The sequence below is a fragment of the Symsagittifera roscoffensis genome, chromosome 1 (genome assembly GCF_963678635.1).
Source record: "Symsagittifera roscoffensis chromosome 1, txSymRosc1.1, whole genome shotgun sequence".
Taxonomy (NCBI): Eukaryota; Metazoa; Xenacoelomorpha; order Acoela; family Convolutidae; genus Symsagittifera; species Symsagittifera roscoffensis.
The window spans coordinates 11212785-11236754 of NC_087062.1; the positions used below are offsets into that span (position 1 = coordinate 11212785).

General features: G+C 34.1%; 2 protein-coding genes across 2 annotated transcripts in view; both read left to right on the forward strand.

Annotated features, from left to right (window-relative positions):
- Window positions 1-16897, forward strand: part of LOC134854506 (uncharacterized) — a 77439-nt gene extending 60542 nt beyond the window's left edge. Inside the window, exon 5 of the mRNA XM_063870798.1 lies at window positions 16698-16897. Within this exon, the coding sequence (XP_063726868.1) occupies window positions 16698-16734 (37 nt within the window). The 3' untranslated portion in view covers window positions 16735-16897. The remainder of the gene's footprint in view (window positions 1-16697) is intronic.
- On the forward strand, window positions 16738-18017 carry LOC134845628 (uncharacterized). The gene is made up of 2 exons (XM_063862671.1): window positions 16738-16933; window positions 17590-18017. Exons 1-2 carry the CDS (start codon window positions 16738-16740, stop codon window positions 18015-18017), a joined length of 624 nt encoding a protein of 207 aa, XP_063718741.1.
- Window positions 18018-23970: the final 5953 nt, after the last annotated feature.

Consider the following 23970-nt stretch of genomic DNA (forward strand, 5'->3'; position numbering starts at 1 on the left):
CTTCTCATACATCTGGAAAAAATAAAAACAATAGTTTTTTTCAATTTTCAAAAACTTTCATTGGAACTAATCTTCGAAACTAATTTCGATAAAAGTCTGTGACAATAGAATACAATTTTTTTAAATTTTTTTTTCCTGTTTTCAAGTTTCAGTTTTTCCAGGTTTAAGGATACCAGGAGACGCTTACATAAAAAGATATGAACCGCCATATACGAGTGGGAAAAATTGACCCTCTGAAGCAATTTCGCGACTCTTTTTTCAGGGTTAAGCCCAGGACCCCAAGATCTGCAATTTGATGAAATATCTGCGTCAAGAAGTTTTAATTTGGTTGTCAAATTTGGTTTCTGTCGTCTTTTGCTAAAATAGTAGTCGACTTTCACAAGACGCGAAAAAAGTATTTAAAAAAATGGCATGTTTTTTGCCACAATTTTGAAACTCTACATGGTCCCTATGATCACCTAGATTGCTGTAAGGAAGCAAAAAATGGGGTAGGTGCAAGGAGAATGATATTTTGCAGTCGAAACAAGTAAGTAATTTAACAATTTTTGTACAGAAAGTTGCAAACTTTCAGCTTCGTTTTATATGTGAAAATTTTCTCAAATCGTCCTTCAACAATGTTTGATTTTTTGGCAAATACATTCTTAAATTCGTCTCAAACGAAAGTTTTGAGTTATGTCAAATTGTCGTCGTCATCCTTGGACTTCAAATTCGTTGAGTTTCTGAAGTGACCAAACTTTTCAGGCCACTCAAAATAGGACAACTTACACTCAGACAAAAGACCTTTCTGGCTTAGTGTCTTGTTTTCAGCTAGACCGTGATTATTTATGGGCTCACCACTAGAGGCGCACTTGGCAGAAATTGTTTTTGTCTGTCCGTTGGAGGCGCTATCAACGTTGTTGAATCGGTAATGGCGTGTTTAGATTTGGGGTTACCTATGGAATAGGTTTCTAGTCAAAAGTTGAACATTCGACATAGGTGTGAAATTTTTAGTGGAAGGGGAAAGCGACTGATGCGGGAATTGTTTGGCGCGATGTTTGAGTTCAAGAATGGCTGGCGAGCAAAGTTTGCTGTCGTAAAAAAGATTAATGGTTGATGAGTGGTTGGAATTGAACTTGTAGGGATATAAGAACCATGCTACGGGAACAGAAGAGCTACTTAAGAGAAAAAAAATCTGAAAAATAACCTAACCAGGAAAACTAAGAGTTAGAAAGTTTTGTAAAATACAAGTAATACTCATCTGTTGTCATATAAGCAAATCTACGTTTTTGTTCCGACTTTCGATACGAAAGTAGCGGAATATTTGTGCTCGGGGTGGGTTTTTTTCTTCAGACAAATTTCGACTTTTTAACTAGCCATTTTTGACGGAATTTTTTTATTATCATTCAAAAGATACTGTTATCCTGAGCTTAAATTTGAAAAGATATTTCACCTGTGATTATTTTTCGTAAAGTTACGGGGGTTTGAAGATTGCCATTTTGGCCAATTTGTGACAATTAACGCTCGATATATTTTGCACTAATAACGCGTAAGCGGAGAGTTAATCCGTCTTAGAAATCGTTCCAAATTGGTAAAAAGAAGCTTATTTGACATAATTGGTTTGTTACAAGGAGCGAAATATATCCTTTTGTACTTCAGATGGCGTGTGGGGGGATGATTTTCATAAAAAGTTTCAAATTTCATTTTGTTTTATTACCTTTAATTTTTTAATGTTACTACTGCTCTATAAACCTTTAAAGGCAGTCGGAACATTCAGGGCTTTGCCCTGATACGAGCAGTTTTGTTCTAATTTGCACTTGACAAGTTATCGACAAATTTAAAGTTGCAAAATCAACCCCGAATTAAAATTAAACATTTTATGTAAAAGAATGTTAGAGAGTAGATTAATTAGAGTTTAAAAATAAATTAAGTTTTCGCATCGTTTGCTTTTGTTTTTATTATTAATTGTTTGGTTACATTAAATGTTAAATTTATGCTTGAAAATTATGACCAAAAAATTGAGTGTCTCTTGATGTTGTATAGTACCAAAAACTTCAATTTATGTAATTTTGTCACTATTTTTTCCTCGAAACTGCTATTAGTCGTTTCGAGGTAAGAGCGTTTTCACAAATAATCTATGCTTCATCTATGAATCATTGATTACATCCTGTCAAATGAAAAAATTTTTCTGTTAGAAACATTTTGCGTAATGTTTTGTCGTCTGAACACTTTATCGGCTTCCAGTAGTTTTTGTCTCCTACATTTTTTTGTTTAAAGCCGAAAAGTTGGGTATATCGCCCGTTTATTGTTCCGACTTTCGAAGAAAACGGAATTTTTATGCTCGGTGTGGTTTTTTTATTCAGTCAATTTTCACCGATCGAAATCAACAGATTTTCAACAGAAACTTTCTATGCCTCATTGATTTGTTTGTTATTTTGTCTTCAATAAAGTCATGTAAGGCTTACATGGTTAAATCAAGAGAAACAAAATTTCAACCGATTAGTACAGTGCTGATTTAAATTATCCGGACAAAACAAACAAAACTTGAATTTTCAAACGCGTTTTTCTCAAACTGGGTTAACATTAGACAAAACGTGAAGAGAACAAGAGTTTCTCAGAATTTCACCAGAATTAAAATGGTGCCATTTTTTCTCCGAAATTCTTAACAAAAATTTTACCCCAAAAATGGGTCAATTTGGCTTTTTTCAAATAATCAAAAATTACGCTGGAACTACTTTGTTAATTGATACAAAAATTATATCACAGGAAGCCTCTTACGCCGCTCAACAAAGTTTAACAAGGGTCAAATCTCCAAAAATTTGCGCAAATTGTTTAAAATTTATTTTTTAACAGAGATTTTGGGTTTTATATAGTAAAAATCAAATTTATTGAATATCAAGTGAAAATTTTTTCTCTTATACTGGTTTTTGGAGATTTAACCATTGTTAAACTTTGTTGAGCTGCGTGAGAGGCTCTTCCTGTGATATAATTTTCGTATCAATTAACAAAGTAGTTCCAGCGTAATTTTTGATTATTTGAAAAAAGCCAAATTGACCCATTTTTGGGGTAAAAATTTTTGTTAAGAATTTCGGAGAAAAAATGGCACATTTTAATTCTGGTGAAATTCTAAGAAACTTTTGTTCTCTTCACTTTTTGTCTAATGTTAACCCAATTTGAGAAAAACGCGTTTGAAAATTCAAGTTATGTTTGTTTTGTCCGGATAATTTAAATCAGCACTGTATTTCATGTTCTCTAAAGAGGGCTCAAATTTGATTCATACATTAAACCATTTACATAATATTATCTGTTTGGCTTGAATAACTGTAGACGTTAGAAATTCTTGGAAAAGTTGATCCTGATAAGCATGTTACGTAATGCTATTAGGCACATGAAACCATGAAATCTTTTCTACTTCACGCCCCCCACTCCACATTTGAAATATAGTTTCAAAGTTTCTCAACATAGTTATATTATAGTGAAACTTCACATGTTGAACAATTAAATGATTGCAAACAAACTGGTTCTTCATATTTTACATCGCAACTTGATGCATTTAGCCAAAAAAAAAATACATAAAATAACCATGATTTTGGAATTTCGTAATGTGGAAATTGGAAGTGTATTTTGTGAAAACATATTGAGAGCATGTGGATTTATAGAAGTTGTGCTGAATGAAGAGGCCATAAGCAGAAATGAGCGGACTTGTGTGAAAAGCAGAGATGAGCGGACTTTGAAAGTAAATCAAAACCTTGGTTTTTGGAAGTAAATCAAAATAAATTACCCGGTCGTTTCACCAATAATATGGTTTTTAAAATTCTACCAAACGACGGCTCTTTTTCCTTCCCCCAATCAATTTTATAGTGTAACGAGTGGTTGGGGAAGGAAAGTTTGCAGGTGGGGGGAAGGAAAAAGAGCCCAAACGACAAATTATCTATACTTCCAGGGTCGAGGTACGCCACTTAAGTTGCAACCGACTCTGATTGAGCTGAGAGAACGGCGCAACCAAAATTTCACAATTGCACTGTTTTTGAGTCGCGACGGCCGCACCTGTTGAAAAAAAATTCGACGTGGGTTGTTTCAAAAGAGCCCACGTCATAGGTTAGTATATTATACAAATTGAGAAGATGTTCCCAGAACAAACAATTCATGCCAAAAGAAGTGGTAAAAGAAACACAATAATTGAGTTAGGACCGAAGTGTATAACTCATAGAGTAATTTCGGATAGGGTACACCGTCTGCTCGTCACGCTATCTTATTTTCGGCCGGATAGATTCGTGCAACTTCTTAGTCTAATACCAATCCTAATCTTACTCTTATACTATCTAGTCTCATGTTGTTTAACTAGTCTCTGCTAGGCTCAATAGATCTAGGGCATACTGGTTTATTGCGGTTGCTGAAGTCTTCTTGGAGAGTCAACTAATTTCTAAGTTAAATTCAAATCTCTCTGGTGCTGAAATTACAAGTAATTTCAGCACTTACAAATAAGTGGATTGTTAGTCAGATGGATCATGATTGGTTAATATTAAATACTTTACATTGGTAAAATATCTAATTTATCCAATCATAAAATGTAGTTTAGATCAGGTTCCACCCATCCGGGTTTTACAGAGTTTTTTAGAATAGTCTTTCTGTAATTCAAAGGATGGATGATGGACGTTGGTGTTTGGCGAACATCATATTTCTTCTGGGTTCTCTTGTTAGAGAAGTTCCAGGTTCAATCGTTGTGTCTTCTCATGACAACGACTGGGTTTTCGCAACAAACTCAAATCTGATTTCAGAATGGTTGGCTATGTCAGGTTTTTCTGTTTCATTGATGAGAACTTCTTTGTGTTTGATCTTGTCTGGGAATGGCGTGGAGATTGTGCGTGGAGGGGATGCCTGGTTACTCGGATCTGTACGTATACTTGAACATCGAGGTGGTCATTGGTCTAGTTCAATGAAGTCCTTTTCTGCGAAGTCAAGTCGTACTCTAAATTCTTTGAGTTGTGATTGTGGGCGGCATATTGATTGTGGTTGGCCATTCTTTTTCGAGTGTAGTGGGTTCATTTTGTCTTTGGATGTTCGTCTTTGGTGTTGTATGCTGATCTATATATTGCATAGTATAATTTACATTTTATAAAACTTTTATTAGTTTAATGTTTTTTAATTATGATTTTGGTTAGTTGTTTTCACAAAAGCTTTTTGTTTTAGTTCAGTTATTTTGAAGAGTTACTCACCCTTGAGTAGCTCTTATTAAAAACAGGAGTGTGTGTCACAAAGCGTGGATGTAGCGCGGTGGGTTAGGCCGGCTATAGAGCATGCTCAGGACGTCCTCTTCTGGTAGGTTAGGCTAGGAGTGGGAGTATGATTGCATGCGGTTTTTGTGAGAGGTCCTGTTATGTGACAACGTTTTATGTTGGGTTTGTTGTGGTTTTTCTTATGTTTTGTTGGTTGTGTCCTTTTTTCAAAAATCAAATTGTTTGTGGTATGGGTTTGTCTTTCGACTTTTTTGTGTTTTATTATTTCTTTCTTAGACTTTATAATAGTCTTCAAAAGAATAAATTATCCAGTTTTAAACTGGGTTAATCCGGTTTGGGTACCGTTGGTTTCCTTTTCTTAGTCATGCTGTTATGCTATGTGTTGTGGTGTTTAGTAAGCTGCATTGGTTAGTTTTGTTTAGTATATAATTCCTTTCCAACCGGGTTAAAGGAAAGTTTGAAAGTTGTTATCGTGTGTTAGAGTTGTTGAGTGTGAAAGCTTGAAACTGAAATTCATTATTTAAACAATTCTTCGTGGGCGAGCTGTGCGAGTTTGGATAGAATTCTGTGCGAGTGAATGAAAATATCAAAAGGTTAGTACTGCATTTGCTTCTTATTAATTTACTACATAGAATTTCAATTTTACTGCTAGTTGTTGGGGAAAATTAAGTTACAAGTTTTCATCATTATTAGATTTACTGCATTTGGAAAAAATTTATAAATTAAATTACTGCATTGGTATTATTTTTATTTAATTGTTTGGTGCAAAAAATTAATAGAGTTTTAAACAGTTTGAAGAAGTTTTCAATTTTTATTTTCTTTTGTGAATTTTTCAGATGATCGTTGGATGAAGGCTAAAATTCTAAAGAAGACATGAATAAAGAATGGTTAGTTTCTAATTTTAATTTAATTAGTTAATAATATGTATAATTCATACTTGCCTCTTAGTCGTCGGGGAAGAAACCGTGGGGGAAGATGTCGTGGATGAGATCTGAAGTTGTTAGTAATTTAGCTAAGATGCGGATGATATTTTTAGTTTGAAGCAGTGGCCAAAGCAATTGAAGTGCTTTAATGGTGGTTAGTTCTTCAGTGCCAACTGCAAACTCATAAAGTGTGTTTTGGATTAGATTATAAAATTTGTGATTGAATTTAGTGTTGTGGATGAATTCTAAAATGGGGATTTCTATAGGTTGAACAAATTCGTGTGGGAGAAGGAAGGGTCGGGATTCTTCTGCGTTGAAGGTCTTGGTGATGGGACAAAAAATATACATTTGGGTTATGGGATCATAATTTCGAAGAATACCATGAAGGTTAGTATCTTTAATGCAATATGTGAAGTTAAGAAAGTATGGTGAGGTGTATTTGGAATTGATGAATTGAAAACGGTGGTGTGGTTGTCTGGAGGGAGTGTGTAGGTCGAAGTGATTTTGGATAAAACGATAATATGTATATGTGTGAGTTTGTTTAGTGCGCAACATAATATCGTGTGAGCAGTGCAAATCTCTTTCATGTGGTGCAAGGAAATGAAAGGTTAGTGAAAATATTTGGAAGCGTTCTTTAAAACTTTCGTAGGCTTGCGTGTCTGTTAGTGCTTCTGAGATGATGTGGTCAAATTTGCGATCAAAGATATTGAGTGTAAATACATATGGTGTTTTAATGAAAATTTTTTCTGTGATTTGTGGGTTAGCGAAGCGGTCATCGTCTAAGAATTGATCTTGGTTAGTTCTGATGATGTTATGATCGTAATATTCTAGCGTATATTCGTTAGCTCGGGGTGCAGTGTATGTTTTTAGTGATTTTTTATATCCGATGTAAGTAAATTGTCTAGGTGTTAGTGGTGTAGTGAGTCGATATAGCATGTCCTTATTTCGTTCTATATCGATGTGAGTGTTAGATAAAGGTAAGCAAAGGGGATTAGTAAAATGATAATATGAGGTCCAAGGAAGGGTAGGCATTAAAACGTGTTCGTCTACAAAGTTACGTGTTTCGTTAGTGTCGTGAGGGGTGTTTAAGGTGTATTGTGGAAATGAGGGTAAGGTGATAGCTAAAAATTCTTTTGTATTAGTGTGATTTGGGTTAGATTTTTGAGTAAAGAGAAAAATGATTGGTTTGTGATCTGTGAATAGAACTGTTGGATGTTTTGATCCAAGTATCAGAAATTCATATTCTGTAAGTGTATAGATTATGGCTGTACATTCTCTCATTAGGGTTGAGAGTCTTAGCTCTGCTTGAGTGAATAATCGAGAATTTGCTGATATAAGGTTCATTTTGTTTGTGCCTTTATGTGATTGTAATAACGCTGCGCCGATGCCAAAGTTCGAAGCATCGCACATTGCATAAAATGGTTGATTTGAATCTGGAATTGTGTTTGAAATTTGTTCAGTTAGAAGTTTTTTAATTTCTTCAAATCGTGCTTGATGTTCTGTGTTCCATTCAAAATTATTTTGTTGTCTAAGTATATTATAAAACGGTCTTAGGTATAATTGCCTTTTATAGACATATTTACTTAAAAAATTTAACATTCCAAGGAATTCTTGGATTTTCTTTTTGTTTGTTGGTGGTTGGAGTTTTTGAATAGCATCAATGCGTGATTTTAATGGGGTGATTGTTTTTCTTTCTATATTATGTCCTAAGAATTTTACTCTTGTCAAAAAGAAGTGTGATTTATCGGGGGCGGCCTTCAGATTTTTGTTCTGAAGTATTTGGTGATATTGTTCTAAAACATTGAACATTTCTTCCTTAGTCTGTGATTGCATAAAAACATCGTCTAAATAGGTGATTGCGTTTTTCTTGAGTATTAGTGGTCGAAAAATTTTGCTCATAAAAGCTGAAAATGCTGCTGGTCCTATGGATATTCCATAGAATAAGCGGTTGAATTCATACTGTTGGTTTCCAATAACAAATTGTGTTAAGCGTCGCGATTGTTCATCTAATGGCATTTGATTGTATGCACTATTCATATCTGCGGTTGTAAAGTATTTTCCGTTTATTTTTGTTAAAATAACTTGTATTGGTTCAATAGGCCAATTGCATTTTGATTCGTCTATTAGTGAATTAAGGTATCTGGCGTCTAGAACTATTTTTAATGATTCTCCTTTTGCTAGGATGATAACAGGGTTGATAAATGTGTTACCTTTTGGTTGTTCTTCTTTGTTTACCGGTGAGATTATATTGTATTGTTCTAAGATATCAAGTAATCTGTTCACTTTATCGTGTAAATGAATTGGTACTTTACTTGCTCTTTGTTTTTTGAAAACTGCGTCTGGTTTTAATGTGAGATGTAGTGATGAGCTGATTTTGCCAACATCAAATTTGGATGTTGCATAGACTGATGAATATTTAATTAGCTGTTTGGCTAATTTTTCAAATTCGTCTTGTGTTTTTTGTGAATGTTGGAAATTAAACATAGTTAAAAATTTCTGTTGATTCTCTGTGTAGTTATTTATGTTGAATGTCGGTTTGAAATATGGGGTTTTTGTGAAATAATCCGTATTTGTTTTTTCGTTACTTATTATATTATTTATGGATAATTCTTCATTAAGAATTGTGGATTGACAAATATCTAATAATTGGAGTATATTATTTACGCGATATGCTTTTTCGTGTATTGGTGATATTGTAGCGTTGGTTTCGCAATAGCCTAAAAGTCCTAAAAGTAGTGTTACTTGATAGGGTGTATTGTTGTATACATGTAGAGAAATAAAATCTGAATTCGAGTTTTTCAAATATTTTATGGATGAAATTGTGATTTTGAAAAACTTATGGATAGGTTTGAATTCAAAATCTGACATATAGAGTTGTTGTTTGTTTTGTTTTTTATCATATTGGTGAACTTGTTTTATTGAAAAATTATATATGTTTCCTGATAGTGGTTTCAGGTGTTTTCTTTGTTGGTTATATATTGGATAAAATTTTGAAAAGAATGGTGGTTGTTTGTTTAATCTTTGAAAAAATGTTAGGGATGTGTCTTTTGTTTTTGTGTATTTATCTTTGATTAGTATTTTACTATTTAAAATGTTGATTGTTGGTATATATTTAGAGATAAATGGTATTCCAATGATATTGTGTTTAATATCAGTGTTATGGAATATTTGTTTAAATGGTTTAGTTAAAATTTTATTTTTCTCCATTGTTCTTGTGGGGAGAAGAAATAATTGAATTTTTCCATAGTTTACCAATGTTGATCCTTGTGCTGTTGCTAGTTTACTGGAGGTTTCAAGAGGTGTTAGCTTTGGGTGTAAGGTTTTTATTTCATTCCATGTGGGAATGTTTATTATAATTGATTCTGCTCCTGAATCAATTAGAAAATCAATTTCAAGATCTGGTGGTTGAAATTCTTTGTTTCTTGGACTTTCTAAAAGAAATGGTATTGTCCAAATTTTTTCTTTGGGTTGTTCTTTTTGTATGTTTTGATAGATGTGATTTGTATTCAAGCATTTTGTTTTGTCATTCTCATTGGGTTGATTTGTAGTGTTAATTTCATTAGTTTTTTTGCGTCGTCGGTGTAGAATGGATGGGTTCAATATAATAATTGTGAAGGAGTTCTGATTGATTTTCATATATGTGTGATGAAAATGGTTGTTCATATATAATAGGTTCATAGTCATTTTTGACTGTTATCATATTGACGGAGATAGTGTTTTCTGTTTCACTTTCTGAGTCTGATGATTCACAGTTTATTTGTTTGAGTTGTAACGTATCATTTACTGTGTCATCAATAACTGGAGGGTCTGATGTTGTTTCTGGATTTGATTGTACTTGATTTATATTTCTTTGATGTTTAGGTGTACTACTTCTATGGCGATTATTAGAATTATTATAATGGTTATTATTCCTGTGTGGTGATTGGGAATAATTTCTATAACGATTATTATAACTTGAATGTCGATTTTGTGAATTATTTCGTGATCTGTTTTGGTAATTATTGTTTGGTCTGTTATAGTTCGATCTATTATATGAGTTATTCCTTGATCGATTGTTCGGGTAATTCTGGTTTCGGTTGTTTGAATAACTTCTATTCCGATTATTGGAGTAGTTTCTATTTCTATTGTATGATGAATTTCGTGATTGATTGTTTGGATAGTAATTATTTCTTGATTGGGAATTAGATCTAGAAACAAATCGTGTTGTATTTGAATTTGATCTAGAGTAGTTATTTCGACTATTTGGTCTATTGTAGTGATTTTGTGATGAATTTTGCGTATTTCTTCGTTCTGGTGATCTTCCTCTATAACTTGAGTTATATGGTGATTGATTTCTTGTATAATTTGTATTGTTCGGGAGTGCTTTTCCTGAAATTTTGTTGCTGTACACATTTTTGTTCGGTAGATTTTGATCTTTTTTCATGTATTGATAGAATGATTTATTTGGTTCTTTATATTTTGGAAGTTTATTTTGATTGTCTTGCTGTTTTTGTTTACATTCAGAAATATTATGTCCGTATCGTCGGCAATAATTACACCATTTTTTGAAAGATGGTTTGCCTTTAAAGTTTGGGTGTTTTTCGTAAATATTGAGTATTTCAGTGATTTTTTCAACGAGGTCTGTATCTGATTCCTGTATATTGTTGATACTTGTGGTATTTGTTTCGATTCGGTTAACATATTGTAATTTCAGATTTTCTGTTTCTTCGAGTTTTATTGTGATTTCTGCTTGTTCTAGTTTGTCTACTAGTTTTCGAAAATCTAAATCGGGTTCTCGAATTGAAGAAGGATGGGATGCTCTCTTTTTTATTGCTAATTTTCTTAATTGCGGTGTTAAGGACATCATTAAGATTTCTGTCATCTTTGTGTTTTTATAGTCGTGTGTATTTAATGAATATGCTTTTCGAACTAGTGTTTCGATACGTACTGCTAATTGTTTGATGGTTTCATTTGGTAATCTGCGAATTTCATTACATAAAACTCTTTGTTGTTGTTTGTTTCTTTCGGAGTCAAACATTTTTGAAAATTCTTGTGTAAACCTTTTCCAATTTGATTTTATTTCTATAGGCAATACTGAAAACAATTTTTGGGCTGCGCCGTCTAAAGTTGTTTGTATCAACGCTGTGCGTCGATGTATCCAGTTTTGATGTAGTGGCGTATTAATTGGTTCAGGTCCTATATTTAAAATCAAATTTGCTGTTACTGCATTTAAATAGTCTTCTACAGAATATTCAGGGTCTGTTCCTGTGAATACCATTAAAGGTTTATTTGATGTTATTGATGATCCACCCATAAGGTATGGATTCATTGTCATTTGTAATGATTCTGCTGCATTTGGCATTTGAGAAAAATTTGAAAGTTGATTTCTTGTTATTTCGTGTTGTTGAAGATAATATGGGAGTGGTATTTCATTTTGCATTTGTGTCGGTTGATACGAGTGTGTGATCATTGGGTTTTGTTGCTGAATTGGTTGAAAATATTGTGTATTAATTGGGTTTTGTTGCTGAATTGGTTGTTGATTTTGTGTATCTATGGGTTGTGGAGAAAAAATTCTATGATTTGTATGTGGTTTCTGTACTCCTTGTCCACGATATTCTTGATTATATGGTGCAAATATATCTGGTTGTAAAAAATCATCATCTGAGGATAAGTAATCCATTTGATAAGATGTTTGTTTTTTATTTTTATTTTGTTGAAAAAATGGATAGTTTTCACTACGATCCTGTGAAGGATGTAAATTTGTTTGAAAATTTACTGAATTAGTTTGAGCCATTGGGTTATCCCAGTTTCGAGATCTTGTATAATTATTAAAATTTTTTCGTGGGGGATAATTTGTTTTTGATGGATGTGTGTAATTATAATTATGTTCTGTAAAATTGTTTCTAGTGAACGTTTTACGTGTTTTTGACGGTATTGTCATGGGTCTGTATGTTTGATAATCCATGTGTGAATATTTTGGGGCAACCGAAGGTTTAACGGTTGATTGTAAGGTTACCTGTGTTTGTGAAGGGTTTGTATTTCTTGGTGTTGTTAAATTTGGACGTATCGGTGAAATGCTTTGTTGTGTAGTTGTTGTGTGTACGATTTCTTCATTTATGAAGTGTGATGGTGTCTGGATATCTTGTTGAGTGAGATTTCTAGTTCCATTGAGGTTTTCATTGTGTATGACTGTGGAGTTTAAACTATTATTTTGCATATCAGGTAAAAATGTATTATAGTTTAATGGTGTTGCATCAATGGTTAATGGTATTACTCTTACGTAATCTCTTACATAAGATATCGTACTTATTGCTTGACTTGAGATTGATTGTGGGAAGTTTATGAATGCGGAATGAGACCATTCGGGGTCCCAAACATAGTCTGACTGTTCTGTGATGGCATTATCATCGTTTGAGTTTTGAGGTCTAAAATTTTTTCTTGCTTGTGAAATTAAATCAATATTATGTGTGAAATAATCTATTATAAACCATGCCAAAATTTTTTGTAAGTCATGTTTTGTATGTGGTGAAACTTCATCTTTAGTGAAATTTTCTTGAATTATATTTAGAAAACTAGAGAGTAGTGTGATTTCATGTCGTACTCTTATATGTTTAGATGTTTCTGTCGGTGAGACATTTGGGATTGGGATTTCGTTTTCTAATATCGAGATATAACTATATATTATTGCAAAAACTTCATTGGTGAATATGGAGTTTGCTCTTTGTGAGTTATGATATTGTATGCTTTTTATATATTCTGAGAATACTTTTGAGAATTCTAAATCAAGGTCGTCTGTTTGAATTACATATTTGCTGTGATTCTGGTTTGGTGAGCTGAATTCTATGGAGTAGATTCCGTATTGTTGTGTTAAGTTGCATATATCTTTCAAATAGTGATCGATAATTTGTCTTTTGATTTTTACATCTGGGAACTCTGTTTTACATGGACTGATTCCGGGTTCAAACAAATTTAAGAGTAAATTTTTGCAAAATATATGCTGTCCTCTATCAGTGGTTGCATCTACGATAAAGGGGAAGATATCATCATCATCTGAACTTTCTTCACCTGGGGTGTGTGTTGAGCTCATTTTTTCGTTTGATGACTGTTAATATGTAATTATCAATGTGTCTAATTGGTTGATTCCAATTGTATAAATGTACTGGTTTGTGTTTATATTGCTTTTTTATTCTTCTTTTTCCTCTTTTTGATGAATTTGAAGTTGTTTCTGAGTCGGAAAAATATAATTGATCGTGAATGGGGCCATTTTTATCTATAGATTCTTTTAATTTATAAAGTTCGTCTAAACTGCTGGTTTCTGATTCTGAAAATGCGTTGCGGTTTTTGGAAAATCTTTTTCGTGTAATTTGTCTTTGTTTGGTTATTATTTTTCTTTTTAGTGTTTGTCGTTTTGTTCTGATATATCCAACTGTTTGTGTGTGTGGTGTGATTACAAGATCGTATTTTTTGTTATCTATTTCACAATTGTGTAAAACGATTGTTTGTTTATTTCCTAGGTTTTTAAATGACATAAGGTTTAGGATGACGGATGCAAAAGGTTGTTAAATGATTTCTATTTTCTTAGACTGTTAGTCCTTACGATTTTTTGGTTAGCCTAACCTGGGTCTATATGTTCAGGGTTGGGGAGAAAAGTATATCGATTCCGAAGAATGATTTTATACTTTCTCGTGGCTAGTATAAGCTAAGGTGTTAACTTACTTAATCTTACTTAAGGGTAGTGATTGTGTTCAGGGTTGGAGAATAGTAAATCGATCCACAAGGTTCAGGTATAATTAGAACGCGAGTAGTTCGTTAGATACTATTTTAAACTTACTAAGTCTAAGATTTATCCTGGGTCTGGTAAGAGGGGGGATCAAGTGAAGGATGAATAACCGAAGTTCTTCACTGTTTATCCTAATTTGAATGATTAGTTTTGTTCAAAAATTTCTGTTAATCTTGGGTCTTTTGGAAGGGTTGGATAGTGAATCGACGTTTGAGGTCGTTAGACACTTGCTAAGTGGGTGGGGGAGAACAAAATTGTTCTTTTTGATCCAATGATAGGCCTTGATGATCAAGTTTTAAATTTAATTAAATAGAAAATGATTTAAGATCCAAGGATGAGCCTTGATGATCTGATTTTTAATTTAAGTGAATTTAAGTTTAAAATGATTTAAATTTGTGTAGAGAAAAGATTTAGTGTTTTTATGATATTAGTGAGTTTATGAATGCTGTTATGTTTAGGTGATGAAGCTGGAACAACAGGATGAATTATGATTACTAACCATTTATTGTCATGCTACTAATTTTTATTTTGATTTTTCAATAAATATTTTTCAAACATGTTTTGTATATTACTGCAGAATTTAGGAAAACGATCTGAGATCTCTTTATCAATCGTTATTGTATATTAATAATTTGGTTTAGCGCCTGAAATGATTTTGAAGATTGACTTCAAGATTTTATGTTTGCAAATGAAAATCTAAATTCATGGCTAGTAGTATTCTAAATACAAAAGTTTGTGTTGGCTTTTGCCGAACTATCATATAACTATATGGTAAGTTTCTACTTTGTCGTATGTCGTCTCTGGTTCGAGGTCTTCTTGCAATTCCGGGTAGTTCTCTTATCGTTCGGAATATTGGCTTTGATCTATTGAGTCGTAGAGACATTTCGATTAAATTATCGTCGTGTAACATTTTAAAAATGTTTTGTCTAAATTCTAATCTATTTTTGGTTAATTCTAAGCTATTAAGGTCTTGTTCGAGACTTATGGTCGCACCAGATGAGTTAGGACCGAAGTGTATAACTCATAGAGTAATTTCGGATAGGGTACACCGTCTGCTCGTCACGCTATCTTATTTTCGGCCGGATAGATTCGTGCAACTTCTTAGTCTAATACCAATCCTAATCTTACTCTTATACTATCTAGTCTCAGGTTGTTTGACTAGTCTCTGCTAGGCTCAATAGATCTAGGGTATACTGGTTTATTGCGGTTGCTGAAGTCTTCTTGGAGAGTCAACTAATTTCTAAGTTAAATTCAAATCTCTCTGGTGCTGAAATTACAAGTAATTTCAGCACTTACAAATAAGTGGATTGTTAGTCAGATGGATCATGATTGGTTAATATTAAATACTTTACATTGGTAAAATATCTAATTTATCCAATCATAAAATGTAGTTAGATCAGGTTCCATAATGATTGTGCCAAACGCTTCTAATCTAAAATACGCGAGATGAAACATTTGAGAAGTTGATCAACTTTGCGCATTTTTGTCGCAACTTTGCTTCACCCTCCCCATTTCGCATTGGCATCAATTTTATGGTGTAATGAGTGGTTTTACACGGTTACGTATAAGGATCATAGGCTCTTTTTCCTTCCCCCCCCCCCCCACCTCACTCAAACATGAAATTTATGGTCTAACGAATGGTTTTACAAGGTTAATTATGAAGACCAAATATGTTTGTCATGGCCTAATCAGTCTGTATGTCAATTTTCATGACTATTGGACAAAGTGAACAGAAACTTCAAATATAAAAATTTGCGGCTCTTTTCCAGTTCCCCCCCCCCCTTTCAAATTACCGAACCGAGTTTTATGTTTGTTTTACGTGTTATTACGGCTAAATGCGTGATGTTACGCTGTTAAGTATGAAGAACAAATCTGTTCAGAATTGTCGATTTGTTCACCACGCCAAATTTCATTGCATTATGACAACGTTAAATAAGCTTTTCAAAATTGAATTTGAAAGGTGGGGGGAAACTGGAAAAGAGCCAAATTTGCAGGTGGGGGGGAAAAGGAAAAAGAGCCGGATCATATACGTCTTTTATCTCTAAATTAGTTTGCATGTAACTTTTCATAACCATCGGCCAATCGGAACAAAACTTTTTCAATATAAATTCGCAGGTGGGAATAAATGAAAAAAGAGGCATGATGCATTCTTAACCTAATTGAATTTTTTAAAGGAGAATTAACCGAATTGTTTAGGTTGATATGTACAGGTACCCACTTCAAATTCAATTTATCGGCTCTTTTTCCTTCCCCCCCCCCCCCCCCCCCACCTGCAAAATTTTACTAGTGAAGTTTTGTTCACTTTATCCGAATCTTACAAAAATTGGCATGCGAACTAATTAGGCCATGACAAACATTTTTGGTCTTCATAATTAACCTTGTAAAACCCCTCGTTACATCATAAAATTGACGCTTATGTGAGGTGGGGGGAAAAGGAAAAAGAGCCAATTTATCTTTCTTTATGGTGCAACTTTGTACGAAGGATTCACAGAGGTTAGCCCGTGAGCAACCTTCTCTTAAGACCTACTGAATTGTTTTGATCTTCGCCGAGGCTCGACAAAAAAGCACGAGTGTTTTTTTTTGGTAAATTTTTTCCATGATTTTTTCCATGAATTTGTTCACTCTGTGACTTTTGACTGCAGGTTTAAGACGCAACAAACTAATTAATATTCTTTGAAAACTAAATCGTAAGTCTATTGTAATGTCTTTCTCATTTTTCCTTCTAAACTTTCCATTTCAATCCCTATAATTTTTTTGCTGTGAAATGCAAGCAAAACGTACCAATGTTTGTTGTTGTTACAGGTTAACAAAAACAAATAAGCCAGAAAATAACTTGTAAACAATGGGTGATGCGCCCCCACCACCGCCGGCTGCCGGCTTACCGAGTGGAATAAACACCCCTCCAATCCGCTCCCCCCACGACCCCGAACTGATTGCGGCGACAGATCAGGCCATTCCGAATGTACCCCGCCGACCCCGGCCAAGATCCCGATCTCCCAGAAGCCCCAGAAGGTCACCCAGAGGTCGATCTCCGAGGGGTAAGTCACCACGTGGTGGAAGGTCACGGAACAGGTCACACAAGTCAAGGTCACCAAGAACGAGGTCACCGAGGTCACCGAGACGATAATAACAAGCTACTTACTCGCTTCAGAAAATTGCCGCTGTGACGACTGAGCGACAAAGAAATACTCGACTTATTGCTTACTGAACCACTGCAAAAACTAGTGAATTTATTTTAATCAACAATTAAATTTTCAGTTTATACAGCTGTAGGAGCTTACAAATGAACAAACATTGGTACCTTTTGCTACGTTTCATATTAAGTCAAACGCAATCAACCTACTTTGTTATTAAATCTGATTTTTGTAGCAAAAGGTACCCAAACTGACATTTTGTTATGTTGGTTTTATCCAGTCCCCTTGATTTTTCTAAATTTCGGTTTTACGAAAGCCTTAAAATGAAGTTTGGTGTTCCAAGCTGCAAAAATAACGGCGTAAACAAGTGTAAAAGCTTCTTATATACAAACACAGGGAGGAGGGGCGGGAAACTGGAAAAGAGCTAATTTGCATCACAGATTCTCAATAATTTGAAAGGTTATAGCGATCGATAATAAAAAGAGGGAAGTAATCTTGCCATAGTTTAAAAGAAACAGAACTCCTAGAAACATGAGTGAATTTAAAATATGTTTTCGCAGAACCTGAAATTATAAAAATAATGCCAGATATACCGGCCCACCAGAAAGTTTACACAGCTCCGTTCCGGAAACCAAACCCACCACCACCTGGAGCTCACGCCTCGAGACCTGGTGCAAGAATACCCCCTGCTGGTCTCAGAGTACCACGTGATCGGGAACTGATTCCGGCAACTGAAGAAGCTATTCCAGGAAGCGTCAGGACTCGAACTCCTAACAGATCGCCGGATCGTTCGAGAACCCCGGATCTCTCGAAGTCGACAGTTGTCAGTCAGAATAACGCCCCTTCACCGAGTATGGGAAGAGTTACAGTTTCTCCGGGGCGCAGTCCGGCGCCGCAGCAACGCAGTCCAGCGCCTGCAAGAAGCCCGGCTCACGGAACAAGCACTCACAGGACAGCCTCTCAAACTCCTACTAGACAACAGCAATGACAACACAAACTAAATTAAACTGATTGATCTTTGGGCTCTTTTGATTCAAAATTTTAAATACTTTATTATTTTTTGTTACAAAAGAAAAGCGTGCTCAAATCAGAGCGAGGACTTGAATGTTCTGACAGCCATTTAAAGTGTCTGAACTACAGTTCTGATTTATTTCTCAAGGACAAAACGAAAAAAATTTCCAGTCTTCGATACCCTCATAAAATTAAAAAAAAAACTAACTTGTTGAAAAGTTGTTCATACGGCAATTAGCATGTAACAATTGTTTCAAACAATTGTTCACTTGTTCACGCTCACAAGCTTCTTTGCAAAACAGAACATAAAAAACGGCTCTTTTCTAGTTTCTCCCGTGGTTTTTTTCTGAAATTCAGAATATGAAAGTCTAATTTAAATTACTTTTCAAGCTATAAACTGCATCATAACCTGTCAGCGTGAACAGGTGAAAAAATTGTATAAACTTTTCTTTCATGCAAAATTTTGACTACTTTTTTTTGATAGTTTTACGAGGTGGAGGTAAACTGGAAAAGAGCCAAAAACATTATACACTAATGGACAAAACTAAACGCAAATTCAGGGTTTAACTGTCTTAATTGCCGGTTTTCAATGTCCATTTTGGACAAATTTTCTTTCGAAATTCCGTAAAAAATTTCACATAGACCAAAAGAAAACAATCAGAGCTATCCTCTTTGAAACCATCAAAACTTGGTTTCAAAGAGTTGCCAATTTTTTCCAGGTCTAATAATGACAGTTTCCCACATCTGCACAAAAGAGAAAGCATCCGTGTAAAAGCTTTACTAAACGCGGACGTTTCATATTTTGAAAACATTAACACCAAATATTGATAGTTTCATAGAGGGTAGCGCTGATCATTCGCTCTTGGATTATGTAAATAAAACTTGAAAATCAAAACGAGTTTTTTCTCAAATTGGGTTGGTTTTTGGCAAAAAACTATTTGTAAAACTTGCTCCGCATTTTAGCAGAATTAATAGGGTGCAATTAGTTTTGCCATAAACTTTACTCCTACAACCAAGTGTTAAGAGTATAATCTTTTAATTTCAAATGGTTAGGTTTTTTTGGGCCTCAACCAATTTTTTGTAACTTCTATCCTTTTGAAACTTTTCAGAGCGCAATAAAGGGGGGTGTGAACGCCTCCCCCAGGGATTTGACCTCTTCACCAACCAAAGGTTCTACCACTTTATGAAATACTTTTTGGGCTGTTCAATCCTTGATTTTAACTGAAAGGCGCCTTGGGCGCCAAAAAATATTAACTTTGAAGGCAAGCGCCCAAAAAAAAACGCAATATTTTGGTCAAAAACTTTCAAAAAATTGCACAAAATAGAGAATAGAGTTTTTTAACTTGTTTGTCAATAATTTGCCTGCGGCTCAAACAATGATGTCAAAAAAGAGAGTTTATACTGTGCTGGAAGCGCTAGAAATATTAATTTGGTCGATCTAGAAAAAAAGAACAAGGTCGACCAAATTTTGAACATTTTTAGAAAATCCGCTCTTCCCTCTAAAAATTCCACCCCTGTTCACTTTAGTACAATTTGTTAGCAATTGAAATATAAGCTATGGTGTAGTTTTATGCTGAAAAAAAAACTAAATTTTCGTTGTGAAAATTTTTTCATACAATGTAAAATTTTTTGCTTCATATTGATTGTTCAAATTTTAAACATAATTTGTTTTTAAATTTTTTTTCAAGTAGAAAAAAAATACTTTCAAATTTCAAGTTTTATTTGTTATGTCCGATGCCGATTTAGGAACAAAGTAAATTTCTTTCCCCAATAGGGGGAAAAACTTAACAAGGTTTGGATGAAATTTATTTAAATAACGTCAAACAATGGGAATGCGAATGGAAATAACGTCAACCAATAGGAATGCGACAGAACACATTTCTGAGAAATACAAAACATATCCAGTTGAGCAATCAAGGTACCAGGTACTAGGGGGGGGGGGGGGGGGTTAGTTAACATGATCCTACTTTGCAACTATTATAACAATTATTCGAAAAATAAATACATACAAATACACAGATTATGTAAAATGTAAATGAATTGAGCTTTGCATCTTCAATAATCTAACGTTTATATTATATTTTTTGCCAAAATTTTGCATCACAAAGCAGTATAGAAAAGGCGTTTAATGTCTCAACGCAACAAACACAACTAGATAAAGTTAAACTTGATTGTAATTCTACTGTCTCTGAAAAGCCGACGGGTCTTATGCACTAAACGGCCCAAAATCAATATTGCTATATCTTGAGCTGAAATTTTTGCGCTCCAACCTGATTGGCTAATTTTAACCAATCAAATACAAGCAAGGCGGCCAGGCATTTTAATCACCGTTTCAGCAGATAACATTATTAGCTGAAACCGCCATAATGAACTTGATTAAATAATCAAAAACATTTTTGGCCATTTGTGAAACTATGCCCAGACAAGAAAAATGACTTCAACGGAATACATCTATATTTTTGATCAATTCTGCTAATAATTGTATCTGCGTGGATTGTTTATTTGAAATGCCGGGCCATGCTGTTTGAATATGATTGGCCAATTAGCCAATCATTTTAAGCAATAACAATTTCAGTTCAAGATATAGAAAAACTGATTTTGGGCCGTTTAATGCTTAAGACCCAAGCCGACTTTTATAGGTTGTTTTTTTTTAAATATACTTCCAGCTGAATTGTTTTTCAGAATTATGCGTCCAACTGAATGGTCATATTTATCACAGACTTCCATACTACGGAAAATTGTTTTTTTTTTTCAATAAATTGCTTAGAAAAAACAACTTGTATAACAATGGCATAATGAGCGTATTCACATACTATGGATATGTATGACAAGCAGTTTCCTAAAGTATGGAAAGAATTTTTTATTAACAAACCTATGAATATATTTTTTGGTTTTGAAATTAAAACAACATGTTTAATTTCAAGAATCTCATAACAGGTAATAAGCAATACATTTAAAAATTCGTCATCTAAATTAAAAATTTTGCTTTTTGACTACGAAGACCTTTTATAGATGGCAAAGAATTTCTAGGGAGCTACTCAACAATACCACCTTCCAGACAGGCTCGGTAAAAGTCTACGGGCATCAGTAGTTAAATTATGAGACGAGGACTGCGGGAAATTTTTACTATCTATGTGGGCCTTTCTGCAGAAAAATTTTAAAATCTTCGGTAAAAAATGCGAAAGGATAATATTTTTGCCAAAATTAATTTTATGCTGGACCCTCTTAACACAACTGAACTCGAAAATTTTTTCATTTCATTAGAAGGGTAGTTTTAAGTAATTGAGCTTTTCAAACGTCGAATTTTTTATTTGAAATCAAAAATTCCTCATCAAAAGTTGTCGACAAAAAATTTAACTTTTCGGAAATTTGTCTCACGAAACTACTTCAATTATGCGGAATTTCTGCGGCATTCTGCGATGTGAAATTTTAGGCTTAATATGCGGTATTTATGCGGGATAATGCGCCTCAGATTTATGCCGAACCTGCTTCCTGATAATTGTTAAGTACATAAAGTTAGTCGAACTTTCGACCAATCAGAATGCAGCTGAATTCGAATTTTAAACACAACGCACTACTGCTTTCGGACTAGTTGTTCTACAGAAACTTTAAGCCATCTATAAAAGGTGTTTTCATTCACTTGGCTATTTCTATTTTTCGCAAATTGAACAATGCTATTTTCCAATCAAACAAAATGCAGTTTTTTTTGATAAAATTAGACTTAAATTAAGCCGAGTATATATTTGACCGCTTTTACTACCCGTGAATAGAGCAAAGTCCCAAACTGGCTAAATGGGAAATCTTTAGACCCCCATCACTTTACGAAAAATGATCACAATAACATCTTCTCTTTTTAATTTTGAGCTCATGACAACAGTACCTTTCGAAGGCTCTAATAAATTCAGTCAAAATTGGCTAGTTGTCCAATTAACTGTTAACATCTTTTGTTTGGTTGGCGGGAATGTTCGCATCGGACTTGTTTTTATTTATAGGGGTGGCAATTCTTTAGTTGAATCCATAATGCGGAGGGGGCGATTGTTATGTAGATCCGCTTCTATTTCGAAAAGAACCAAGTAAGGAGCCCCCCCCCCCATAAGACTTTTGAGGGGAGGATTTTAACTTGGTTCTAAGTTAGGAGTTTTCAGCCAATCAGCGCTTGCAGATGTGTACATGCAGCGCTTATCAGATTTAATACAAATTGTTTTATGGGGTGGATGATCATAACTTGACCGCATCCAAGTTTAGGCGTAAGTAATCGGTTATAACGGATTATTATGATGATTTTTTGACACTTATAATTGATTATATTTACCAAAGTTAGGTGTTTAAAGGATTAATATATACTTATAATCGTTTTATTTTCCAAGAGATTAAAATCTCTTATAAACGATTATTATTGATTATAGTTCTTAAAAAACCACTTAAAATCAATCATAATCGATTATAATCGATTATAATCTCTTATTTTGCCAAAATTTTGTCAATTCAAAACTATATTCAAATTATATCTTATGGGTTATTATTTTTGTGTCAATAAGAAAATCTCTAAAAGAGAGATCTCTTGAACATTTTGGTTCATCTGAACGCAAAGTTGTACCACGAAACGAAAAAGTTTCCTAGATATTCTTTCATATTAGTGGAAAAGTTCCCGCGGTAGAGGAAAAATAAATCTTCAGAATCAACCATTAAACTAAATCATTTTGCTGATCTTTTGATGGTTAAAAAAGCTAAAAATATTAATCACAAAACAACTCTAATGCGGAAGAAATGAATCAAAAACCTTATAAATTTGAATTGATTGGAAAACTTTAAAAACATTTTTCTCTTTTTTCATAGGAACCAACGTCTACAAAAAGCATTAAATATAAGCAATTTAGGTGCAACTTCGAAGACAAAATGGACAAACAAATTGGTTTATAATCAATTATAATGGAATATAATGGATTTTTGATGCAATTTAGCTTGAAGATATGGCGTTTGCTGAATATCCGCCAATAAAATATATATTTTAGCTTGTATTTTCCGAAAATGATGATCCGAAGCCACATTTGACGTATGATTTCATGGAAATATTGTTTCAATTACTGAAAATGTACCATTACCAGACAAAACATTTTACGCGCTGTTCATAAAGGGACAAAGAGGCTCCCATTTTCCATGACATTAAATCCTCTCTCCATAGCTTCTACAAGATGGCATGTAAAGTCAGACACCCAAAGAAGACAGACCAAAAACATGAATGGTCACTGCACAGGTTGTATAAAGCCGCGTAAACCGGGTCGAGGTGCTCGATTTATGTTTCGACAGTCTCGGTCAATTTTCGGTAGGTTTCGACTTTCACGACCAGCTTTTGATATTTTTTGATTTTCTCGATGCAATTAAAAAAGTGTTCGACTTTATTCGACCCAGTTCAGACATGTTTCAGCTTTCTCAACCAAAGTTCGATATGTTTCGACTTTATCAACTTTCTCAACCAACAATTTGTTTTAAAAATTTGTTGGTGCGAACCTGAACAGATATGTTTCGACTTTCTTGATCAAAAATGGGTAGGTTTTGATTTTGTGGGATATAACAGATGCCAGCTCAAACGACATATAAGCTCAAAATATAACAAGTTTATCTATGTTTGAGTTGTGCGAGCAAAAAATCCGACAAAAATTGCACATCTAGGTGCGTTTTTTGACTTTCGCTCGGCTTCCACTGTGCTCGACTTATCTTTCGACTGTGCTCGACTTATGTTTCGACGGTGTTCGACCTATGTTTCGACTGAGCTGAAATTTTCTTGCACGTGCTCTGTTTAGCTTTCAAGATCTTAATGGTTGTTGAGCGCATGTTATTTCTCATTCATTGGTTGTGCTAGAAGAAGCTCTACAACAGCTTGAGTTTCGGCCTGTAGTTGGAATCGCAGTCGGATGATGAGAAGAATAGGT

Excerpts from the sequence above, each read along its gene's own strand:
- LOC134845628 (XM_063862671.1), top strand. The coding sequence starts at position 16,738 with ATGGGTGATGCGCCCCCACCACCGCCGGCTGCCGGCTTACCGAGTGGA. Across the intron at positions 16,934-17,589 it reads CAGAGGTCGATCTCCGAGGG|AACCTGAAATTATAAAAATA; the intron begins GTAAGTCACCAC and ends ATGTTTTCGCAG.